This window comes from Penaeus japonicus, unplaced genomic scaffold, assembly GCF_977035675.1.
Source record: "Penaeus japonicus unplaced genomic scaffold, GWHDUDI00000001_assembly GWHDUDI00000037, whole genome shotgun sequence".
Lineage (NCBI taxonomy): Eukaryota > Metazoa > Arthropoda > Malacostraca > Decapoda > Penaeidae > Penaeus > Penaeus japonicus.
In genome coordinates, this window is record NW_028234439.1 from 1,634,694 (window position 1) to 1,647,049 (window position 12,356).

Consider the following 12,356-nt stretch of genomic DNA (forward strand, 5'->3'; position numbering starts at 1 on the left):
CATTCAATATATTATTTACCAAGAGCAGACTCCGTCCTTCTTCATTCAACAAGGGAACCAGCTGTGCTATAGAACTTGCTGCATCAACCTCCCACCTTGGGAATGAACTCTTATAATCAGGAAGCTGTGTCACACCCGGCCAATCTTCCTCTCCAGGCGTTCCCAGAGTGCGGAAAATGCGGAAGAGCTGGTCTATTTCCGAGTCACCAGGGAAAAGTGCCTTCCTAGTTAACTGTGATGAAAATGAATGGTGGTTATACTTCACAGAATTGATACCAAGTGATTTCACATTCACAGTTTAAAATATAATCATTGTGTACTGGCTGAAAAGACTTCACTGTTCACAATATCAACAGCTTGATCATAATGTTAATCTTACCATCTCAGCAAAAATGGCTCCCAGACTCCACATGTCGACTGCAGTGCAATAGCTCTTGGCACCCAGGAGAATTTCTGGGGCACGATACCATAAAGTTACGACTTCATGGGTATACACTCTCAAAGGGAGGCAGAATGCTCTTGCCAATCCAAAATCTGCAAGCTTGATTGCACCTAGAAATTGTAAAAATAGAATAGTAATCAAACCATTTCTTTTTCTTAAATACAGATTTGGTGAAATGTTCGTTCCTAAACTTGCTTTGACAATGTAATGAACTTCAGTTTTTAATAATACTTTAAACTATAGATGGAGCTTAATCTTCATGAATCCAAGTGCCTGTGAGCTTGCTCCAATTACATACAGTAAAAAAAAGAAATCAAAATGCAGTTATCCAAGACACCGACACATTTGAAAAACTGTGTACAGCAGGCTAAACATCAAACTTATGCATTTGTATGCAATTATATCTCAGCTGAAGTTTTTATGAAAAGTAGCGGCTTTCTATGTGACCTATACCCTAATAGTGGTTATATTGTCTTTAAAATCATAGGATGAATAGTGTTGGATAATATTGATAGATCACATAGATATGTATACAATATGCAAACCATCGGCTTATTTTCACTATCATAAATAGTTTCACTGTATTTCTGTACCATATGGGAATGACAACAGGCTTTTAATAAGATTTAATTAAAATGGATATGAGGATGATGAAAAGCAACAGAAGCCTAGCAATGCTCTCTGCACATAATTTGTAAAGGATTTGGGAATGTCAAGGCTCGTCTATAGTCAAAAGTTCTTATAATACATTTTTGGAAACATTAAGATTCAGACTGACAAACAGTTCTAGTAAACTATACCTTTCGCATCTATGAGAAGGTTTTGCGGCTTCAGGTCTCGATGAAGAACACGGTTAGCATGGCAGAATGCAATGCCTCGTAACAACTGTTGCATATAACTTCTCACAAGGTCCAAAGGCAATCCTCCGCGACTTTCGTCAAAGAGCTTCTTCAGATCCTTTGTGTTGAAAAGATAAAAATTTGTAAGCAATATGTCATTCTTTATGCATTTAGTTTGTGCATGTTAATATGGATAACACACAGTTATGCTTTTTTCTTTTTTCTTTTAATCCATGGGAGTGCACAATTACTCTTCCTTTAGTAAAAATCAATAAGTCAGGACAATATCTAGTAAGTATTTATGTGAATGTGTGAAGGGGGATAGCACAGTCTAATCTAAGGCTTACAACCTAATACTATTAGCCTAAGCTGTCTCACATTCCATGGATTTAACAAAGTCACAATCAATCAATTCATTATCTAACCTTTTCTCAAAAACTTGTTATAAACAAATAAACATTCTAACATTTACTTAGATCCTCACACATTTACAAAGCACTCACTTAATTCTACTTGTGACAGTTTCATTAGAATACATGTATTATGTATTTTCTAAATTAAGATAAACTGCCACAAGCAAAATGCAGTTCTAATAACTTAAAGTAATAAGTCAGGCACTTGAACTTTGAAAATGTTACCAACCATTAACTGTGAAATCCTTTGAAAGATAGCATTGCAAAACAGAAAACCACTATTAATATAAGCTCTTCAGAAGAAAATTTCAAAATAAATATACATATATATTTTTTTTTTTCTTTTATTATACACAAACCTGATATAGAACATGGGCAATTCAAGAGAAACTCACCTGATTCAGATACTCAAACACCATGTACAGTTTGTGGTCTCCGTACACAACATCCAACAGCCTTACAATGTTCTCATGATCGAGTTCCTTCAATAAGGCTATTTCTCTTAGGGCTGTACTGGGTACTCCGTCTGCTTCACTGGAGACAGAGCAAGTTTGTTACTTTTGTGCAGTTAATGTTTTAGAATTTATGTCAATTAGATACAAATGATAAAACAAAATAAAAATAATAACTGATAATTTGCAAATATGTTGAAGCACAAAATGTGCAAAAGGGCAGAGGAAAGAATAAAGGACGGAGACGAAAGGAGAAAGACTGCTTTATGTATCCCACGTGCATGATGGTTTCTTTGCGCAGTTTACCTAATTTCCCTTTAACCTGGAACCGCCAGGGCAGTTTTAGCTCCACCTGGACTTCATGCCAAGGTATTTCGATATGCATAGGCCTAACGCCTCAGGCTATTTGTCCCCTAGAGCTATGGCCACCCTTCATGTGCACAATCACCCTGCATGCTGGCCATAAAAATAAAACGATATGATGCTGCATCCCCGGCAGCAGGCACTACCACCACATGACTTGATATCACATCATCCGTTGTTAGCGGGTTAACAAAGATAAAATAAACAAACAAGTTAATGAATAGTCATAATACCACAAATGGGTATTGCACACAAGGTAATAAATAGTTTAATAAAAAGACTCATCTTTATAAATGAAAGAAAGAAAAAGAAAAAGAAAAAACTCCTATCACATTAGTCCCATACAAATTATGACATACAAACTAAAATACAGGATAAATAGACAAATATTCTTCAATCATCCACAAGCCATAGACGCTGAGACTGATTTTACTTGACTCGATGATCATGATTTCCTAGAAAATAAGGAAAGGTTTTCTGCTTCTTTTTCACCCTAAAGCTACTCGAGAAAACCACGCTAAATGGAGGTTTACAATATTGTGAACAGTAGTCCTCTTAACCCATTCACGATGGGGCTATTTCGGCTCTAAATGGTTGAAATGCTGGGACATTTGAAAGCACAAGCCTAACGCCTCGGGATTCTCGGCCACTCTAGCCGCGGGCGAGCGCTATACGCCCGATCACCCGGCGCCACGGCCTTAACTAAGTATCTCGTCGCCAACGTCTGACTGAAAAAACACTGAACATGATAGCAACTCAACCGGTGCAAATGGGTTAAGAGTGAATAAATGAAAAATAAAAACGCATACCTATCTATACTTGCCTTGCAAAATATTTCAAACTTAAATTGATTCAATGTTCTAATATGTAAATAAAATATGATTGTGTGTGATCTTTGTATTGAAGAAATAATAGCTTGGAATATGACATTTTTTGTTAGTTTGTTTCCCTTTTATTGAGATGTTTAAATACATTTCCCTAAATCTTTCAGACTGGAGATATTTTCACTATCCTGTGACTCTCTTCTGCAAAGCCTAAAAAATACACATCCATCTCCCACTCCTTTATGTTAATTCTAAGGGGAAGCATTTACATTAAATATGATAAAATAACATATAATGTACAAACTGTGTGAAAAAGTTTGCCTAGAATCTCTTGGTGATTCCCTATAGAAGCAAATATTTTCTTTGGGAAGTTTTGAGCGGGACTTCTGCTATACATATATGTGTTACATATTTTGGATAAGCTTTCCTTCTGGTCCATACATAAAGCATACTACATATTGAAACCAACCACTATAAACAGGCTCTATATTGTATCACTATTTCAGAAGTCTTCCATAAAATTATTAAACTGGCAGTTTTTATAAACATTATATTTCTAAAGGATTATGATTTATGTCTATCACTGACTAGTTTCATCATGTTAATAGATAACTGAAAACAAATGTGTTGTAAATGTTGTACACCAAGTATTCTGATGCCCAACAGGCCTTTGAGGCATTGGTCTAATATGAATAACTGTATGAATTCTGACCTAGGTTTCACTGAATAGTTTCTCATGAGTACAGGCAACTGAAAAACGATGGCATTGTTTGACTTAACCCGTTAACAACAGGTGACAAGGTATCATGTCTTGTGGGCCAGACACCGGGGACGAGTTATTTTGTCCAGGCCGGCGCGCCGGGTGAGTGGATACACAGTGCACGCTTGCGGCAAGTGCGGCCGAGAATCCTGACGCGCTTGGCTTAAGCGTTCGAATGTCCCAGCATTTTGGCCATTTAGAGCCAAAATAGCCGCGCCGGGAATGGAATAAGTAACAATTTGTATATAAAACCTTTAATGTATTTTTACAATGTTTTCACACTTTAAAACATTATTCATTTATGCCTTGGAGAGGATTTTTTGGGTCATTGATGTCTCACAGCCTTATTTTTACAAATTTAGATGGTATATGATAGAAATGTCCTGTTATAATTTTCTACACTTTTTTAAAATGTATATAAATCAAAATATATAAATCAAAATTAACAAATTTGGCCATAGCACTTCCACAACAAGCTTTTCACAGGTTGGATTCATTTCACATTGCAATTTTCTTTTGTTTGTTATAAACCATTTATTCCTTCAAACATGAGAACCTCTTACACCAAATCCTAAATTTCTATTACTTTATTATGAATATATCGGTTCTAGATTCAGAGCTACGGGTTTACAAATTCAGCTTAAACCCTTGTTTATTTGCAAAAGGGAACTAATTTCATTTTTGGAATTTCGGGGGGGGGGGACCAAAAAAAAAAAGGTTTTTTTTTGGACAGTCCAGATCCACGGCTAGTATGCCCAAGAATCCCAAGGCGTTAGGCCTATGCGTTCTAAAACTCCGACATTGTGACCATTCAAAGCTGGAATCGCCCCAGCTTGAATGGGTTAACCCATTGGTCGCGGTATTAAAAAAAGGTCTGTGCAGTAGGATAGCCGTTTTACATGTCTGGCATAGTGCCATCTGCGGCTATCACCGACTCTGCCTTTGCACCAAATCATGCCATCCGCTGCTAATGGGATAAGGTAATCTGTGCCGCCCGGAGGGCAAAGAATCCACAATTCCCATCCCTCTAATTTTTTGCCGATACCGCCAGCATTGTATAACCACTAGTTCAGTAGTTACGGCACTGTCACCATTGGGTTAAGGGAGGGGTCACAAACCTTTAAACAAAATGAATCCAAGCCTAAAATACACAACTTATTCACACAAAAGTTTATTTGCAAAAGGGAACTAATTTCACTTTTTTCCCCTGCTGATTTAAGTAAAGAGAAAGAGAGTCTCACTTCATATATTTTTGGCTTTAGGATTCCATCATCATGACATGAAGATATAAAAGTCAAATATGTCATCCCTCTTTTGCCTTGAATCATTTAATTCATTCACTTTAATGGACCTACATTACTACTATTGGGTATATTGTAATCAAGTGTATAAATAGTGATATTCATGTGAAAGAAGTACCCCCTATTCAGCCAAACTAGTCTAAAGGTCAATGACATCAACTGCACCAATTTGATGAATATGCCCAGGCAAAGTATTGAATTGAAATGAACTTGAATGTACATACTCAATATAGATGCTAGCTTACAGTACATCAACTATTGTCTTTATTACTTAGCAAAGAGATTCCAATTTAACAATTGTTTAAACTTAAACGATCCTAAAATCCTCCCGGACATGAAGTACAGAAAATAAAGGCTAGCAAGAGTAAAAATCTCAAAAACGAGAAAGTCCATACTGTTAAACATACGTTGGCTCTGCTGCTAACTATTGAATATTATGCTGAATCCTGTGGTGCTATGACCAAAAACACATATCCACCACAGCAGCCAGCATGCTACCCAACTATACATGTCAATGCTTCCCTGTCAGTAACTCCCCTTTATATGCATATTTACTTTATCAAATCAATCTCAACTATTTCTTTATCTTTGCCAACTTGACTAATTATTTATAGGTCCAAAATGCTCATATGTACCTTTAAACTTCCTAAGTCTTGATATGCTTAATAGTTTGTAAAACTCAAATATCACTATATATATGCATATGATCCAGGCAATACTGTAGCAGAGAGCATTCTTCCCCTTATTTAATAAATAAAAAAAATTAAAACACCCATACAAGTTAAATAAAATTGGTATCACGAAGACTCGCACTGCTTCCTCTCCTGGTCGATAAATCTAGCCGCTTTGTGTTTGCTTCACTAGGTAACTAGGACTGTGATAGCCACTGAATATTGCTAAGCACAGCTCTAGGTACCTAGGTTAGCCAAACAAGTTGTCACTTGGAGAAGATCACCTGAAAAAGTCTGCACACATGACTCGGGAAAGAATACCTGTAGAGAACTTGCATACATACAAAGTATCTAAAGGAGCACTAGTGTAGTATGGTAAAATAAGTGTGATATTGCATAACAGAGGATACAAAAAATCAGTACATTGAAATTATGACTCCCTACAAACAGAGCAAATGTCAAACTTTGCATTCCAGTCCTGTCCTTGAAAAAAAAAAAGAATCAACATTGCCTGAACCTACAGCTTTTCTTGTGTAGATGCATTTGATCATCTTAAAAAAAATTAGACCTCGTTCACTTGTATGAGTATATAAATGGATCTGTGATCAAGTTCCACAATACAGCAGATACACGGTTATCAAATGACAAATTCCGAAACAAACAGTTGCAATTGGAAGTAAGATCTTTCTTGATAAATCCCAAGTAAAGTTGTGCTGTATCCACCGTAACCCAATTCTGACTAGCACTGACAACCCCTTATGCCGGGCCTATGTAATATTGCCTCGGGGACGTCACACTGGTGTGTCGCCCCGTCATCAGGTACTTTGCCGTGACACATTGTCATCATTGGGTTAATTATATCCAGCAAAATATTCCTTAAATATCAGACATTATCATTCTTTTCTTTTACATGATATTGCCAGTGTGACTTTCTTTGGTTACATGTCTTACAGCAAATAATGAGTTGCTTTAAACCTTGGCAGATTACAAAAGACTGTCTTTTGAACACATTTCCCATTCAGGAAAAGCATGTTTTCAAAATCACTAAAAGCAAAGCCATTACAATAAAAAATTCTGGCAAATACTGATGCCACCCTTGAAGTCTCACTTACAATTAAGAACAAATAATAGTTGCTTGAATTTATGAATTCCCTCCAACACCAAATTCATCACCTTCAATTTTATTATCAACCTTGTTCAACCAAATTTCATAAAGAAAACTGAAAAGTATTCTATCTCTTTCACTATCAAGATAATCTTATACCTAACAAATTTCATCAAATTAATCTTGATTGTAGCTTAAATAGTCCAGGATCTTATTCAAATAATTTTGTTACTACTGTGATAGTGTCTGAGTAACATAAAATTCAAACAAAAAAAGTCACAAGGGTCAATGACCCATGCACTAGATTACTGCCCATCTTAAAAATTACTGAAGATCCCATTTTTTTAATGAAATTAAATATTTTTTTGTTAGCATTAGAGCAACAGGAATGAGGGAACAAAATTAAAATAATAATAATAATTTTTTTTTTTTATCAAGAATCATGTACGGAAGAGCATTTCTTTTCTTTAGTACACTGAAATTGACAAGACTTGTTCTTTAAGAATTTCTATGGGCCAACATTGAATAATCTCATTCAAAGGGATGTTCTTGTTAGAGGAAAAGCCTCATGTGTGGATGGGATTTCATAAACTAATCCTAAAAAAACTGAATATCAAAGTTTATTCCCGTGAAGAGGAAAACGAAGACCCAAATCTGATAATTGCAGAGAGGTCAACTTTAGTCGAGATAATTGTACAGTGCTTTATGTGATGCTATAGCTTCTGCGCTACCTAAACTGGCAACAACAAGACCACCATGAACAGTCTAGCAAAAAAAAAGTTGATTGTTACCTAGTTAAAAATAAATCTTCAGGAAAGCCTGTAAGCTTAGTTTTGCCAGAATATGCACAGTGGAGGTTTATCAGAGCATGAAATCGAAGCTAAAGCATCACTTGGTGCGTAAGTCCAAGAACTTTGATTTCACATTTTCTTCCTACATTTACCCTGACCCTCATTTGAAATAAGAGTTGTTTAAACTGATACATTAGTTTTTCTCCTATTTTTTTGCTGAATAATATACCATATACTAAAAAGTCCAATTCCAATTAATAAAATTTTACACATATACAAATACATTATGGAAACAAAGTTAATAGTTTCATGCAAGTTCCCCTTAAAACTATAAAAAGTAAATATAACATGCAAACTAATATATTAACCTCACTTAGCTATATTTATTAAACCAATCCTACTAATTGATCCTTTAAGCCCTTTGGGGATCAGATGATCGTTTCTATGTAGATTTTATCCAATTTCAGCAACTTTCATGATTTTTAGCCTAACAAGCCATTAGTTAGGTATCAGCACTAGGATAGTAAGAAGAGACGCTTACCATGTGAATGACGAAAACACTACTGTGTTGATAATCTGGCAGAAAAACTAACTATATACAATATTGATTAATTTGAAAATGAGTTTCCATATGCATCTGGATTTCATCTTCAGGTCTGAAGAGGATATCATAAACTCCCATTGAGGTATTTGACCCCACAGTATGATCAAAGTGAATTGTAGCTATATTTACTTCGTCCATGGTATAAGCAGCTTGTGTGATCTCTATCCTAATGCAATCAATAATAGGATGGCATTCCCCCCATTTTTTCAGCCAACAAAACAGAAATATAACCCAATCGAAACTAGACTAATATATAAATGATTCCAACAAGGGTTTTCCTTCTTAACTTTGAACTACAGAAAACGGACATTGAAAACTTTAATATCTAATTGCGATGCTATGCTTTATTTCTGCAGAACCGTTTACACCTTAGCAAGCGCTGAACTTACGGCTCTCTGATGCAGTATTATATATTCTGATCTACTGTTCACAAGTAGAATCAAATAACACACTCGTATATGTCTATGGCATCTTCCGCTCATTTACATATTCCGTAAGTGTTTAGAAAACAGCGTCCACCACTGGCCTTGTACAAACTAGCAAATACTGGCCGACAGCCAAAAAATAGCTATCAGACCTCCCTGGCAATTCAGAGTACACATGATAGAGGTTATTCACCTTTGTCTTGAAATCCACCATGGTGTCTCTAAAACTTTGGAAAAAAAAATTAAACATTTCTACCATATCGGGTGAATGACCTAGTCTCTATATTACACTTCACAAATTCCTTTGTCTTCAGCTAGTGTAATATCCAAATATAACCTTATTCTGGGATTTAGTAAATCACCAACCAGACTTTCATGAACCTGAACCCTGTCCAGAGAACAAAGAAACCTTTACAATGTTCTTCCTTTGTTCATCAAGATATCAATCATAGAAGACACTAAAATACAAAACCTTTGTCAAAGGGAACCACTGCAAACCTTTCATCTTAGCCTAACATAACTTCCAAAACCCAGAGAGAGAAAAAGACATGACTTAAAACAAAAGTCCTGGATGCACCAGGAATAAAAACTGAACACAAAGAAAGCTTACTGGAACACATGACTAGAAGTACAACTACTTGAGCTCATAAAATTCTCAAAAATGCTCAGCTATTGATCTAGAAAGCTACTATAATGGCCCCAGATCAATAATTTTCAAGCATAAGCAAATACAAATCAATAACCATTCATCTTGAACACAAAATAGACAAACACTTCCCTTGTATCAAAGATTGTTAAAATTACTCACTTCAAATCTTGCCAAAGGAGATAATTAACAGAAACAAGCCTTCAACTCAAAAACCGGGCACCAAACTCTACCAATTTAGCCAAAAGACATGGCAAACCAAGCCTCCAACTCCCATCCAAGTCCATAGCTTGGGTTCTCCCAATTTCGAACAATTCCCGACCAGAAAACGCCAAAATCGAACCAAATCCGGATAGAAAACGACCAAAACCCCACTAATCTACAAGAGAAACGTCCCCATTCCAAGCCAGGACCTCGGGAATGGGGATAGACGCACTTCCACAGCCCCCAGAGCACGACCCAAACAATGGGGCTCAAACCAAAGAAAAAAGGCGAACAAAGATCCTACAGGAAAACACGAATTCGAAGAAGGAAAGAGGAGTGAAGACTAAAACACAGGTTCAGATAAGCTCACCGTGAACAAGAGAAAACAACATGATGTAACACGGCGTGGCTCTGGACGAGGAGGTGGAGGAGGAGGCAGAGGCATCACCCCGCGAGGTAGGCCTATGCATCACCACGAGGCCGCAAAAACAAACCCCAAACGATATTCAAACTACAATCCCCGCCTCCCCTCCTGACCCAAATAACCCGAAGAGCTACTAAAACCAAAGCGAAAGAAACGAAAAAGAGAAAGAGAAAGAGAGAGAGGTAGAGAGAGAGAGAGAGAATCAGAAGAAGAAAAAGGCGAATTCGAACTTACTTCTCCAATCGGATTTTCTTCAGCGCCACGATCCTCTTGCTGGCCCGGTCCTGTGCCTTGTAAACAACGCCATAAGTCCCCTCGCCGATCTTCTCGATCTTCTCGTAATTCTGCAGCGACATCTTCACTTTCCCTCCCCGGAAAAACTACACACACACTCTCTCACATGCACGCGCGCGCGTCACACCCAACGCATAATCCGAAACAGGAATATTTGCCCCCACCCCACCCCGCAGAAGAGGCGAGAGAGAGGAGAGAGAGGGAGAGAGAATTTAAAAAAAAAGGAAAAAAGAAAAAAAAAGACGAAGGCTCGTTCGTGCGTCGTCGGTGTGTGTGTTCCTTCTTCTGCCGTCGGGAAAGGGGAATGAGAGAGAGAGAGAGGAAGAGAGAGGGAGAAAAGCGAGAGGAGGTGGAGGAGGTGGTGGAGGAGGAGGAAGAGGAGGAGGAGGAGGAGGAGGAGGAGGAGGAGAGAGAGGGAGAGAGACGCACACGGACACGCACACGGGCCAGCGAGGAGTCGGGGGGAGAGGCGGCGGAGGGAGAGAGAGAGACGCGGGTTCGGCGATGGCGTCGGCAGGTTTCCCGCGCTCGACTTCGCACGCTCTCCCTCTCTCCCCGACTGATGCTACGCTCGAAAAAAGAGGGGGAGGGGGAGGGGGCCGGGTGGGTCGGGAGGGGAGGGGAGGGGAGGGGGCCGGTGGGGTGGGGCGGGGTTGGGTCGGAAGGGCCCGGGGGTTTCTATGGGCAAGGGAGGGGGGGAGAGGGGAGGGTCCTTAGGGGGAGGGATCCTCTAGGAATTCCTACCCACCCCTCCCGTCCTTCCTTCCTCCGGTATACCCCATCTCCCTCCCCCCTCCCCCCATCCCTCTCGTGTAGTTAGCGATAAATATTTAAAATATAAAAAAAATCGAGGTGGGTTTTCGATATTATTTTGGGCTTTGTTGTGATTTAGTTGGGTTTAATATGAAGGATTTAAGGTTTGGAATTAAAATATAAGAAAAATGTTTAATATTTTTTCGAGGTGTTGTATCATGGTTTCGGTACGTTTTCTTTGATGGAGTGAGGAGTGACTATGTCATTTGTATATTCTCTTGCTCTCTTCTTTATATGATTATATTTTAGATATCGTTATGTATAATCGACATGTATCTGTTCTGATTTTATTTAATACACTTCATTGATCAGGTAATAATTACTACCAGATACCTGAAACAATTTATACAACGATATACGCAGAAAGAGAGCGACCGCGCTGAAAGTAATACGCGTTTCCATTTAGCAACCTAACATTTCCATTTTTACATAACGAAAAAAAACAGACATTCTGAATGAGTCAGAATCCAAATTTCTTAGTTCGTATCTCTTGACTATCATCACTGTATCAATTATCGTTTATTTGAGGGAAAGCCAATTCAATTCCGTAGTACCAACCCCGCCCTTAATTAAAATTTCTGGGTGCGTCTCTCTGAACATTACTTAAGATCAAAAGAAATAGACTTAGCGTATCTCATTCATTCTGTGATACTCTTTAAAAAAAATAATCTGTATACGAAGCAGTGGAATAAGGAATATTTTTTAAAAAATGCTATGGCTGGTAGCATTTCGCATATGGAGAAAGGGATATGAAAAACAAAAACGAAAACGAATGCGCTATTTGGTGGATCAATTCATAAAGACGTAAATGAATGACTACGCAAATATTTCGTTTATTCTGCTTCCCTTCTGCTGTTTTTGATGTAGTTATGACGGGGCAGAGAGTGCTGGTTGTGTTTCTGGTGAAATTGGTTGTTCTTATGCTGATAATGGCGATGATTATGAGAATGATATTGATACTGATAGTTACAGAGATAAAATTGAA

General features: G+C 37.9%; 1 protein-coding gene across 1 annotated transcript in view; it reads right to left on the minus strand.

Moving 5' to 3' along the window:
* Window positions 1–11,125, minus strand: part of Cdk2 (Cyclin-dependent kinase 2) — a 12,440-nt gene extending 1,315 nt beyond the window's left edge. Inside the window, exons 1-5 of the mRNA XM_043004159.2 lie at window positions 10,499–11,125; window positions 2,090–2,228; window positions 1,243–1,399; window positions 380–552; window positions 20–232 (exon numbers count right to left, since the gene is read on the minus strand). Coding sequence (XP_042860093.1) covers window positions 20–232; window positions 380–552; window positions 1,243–1,399; window positions 2,090–2,228; window positions 10,499–10,620 — 804 coding nt within the window. The 5' untranslated portion in view covers window positions 10,621–11,125. The remainder of the gene's footprint in view (window positions 1–19; window positions 233–379; window positions 553–1,242; window positions 1,400–2,089; window positions 2,229–10,498) is intronic.
* Between the last annotated feature and the right edge of the window lie 1,231 nt (window positions 11,126–12,356).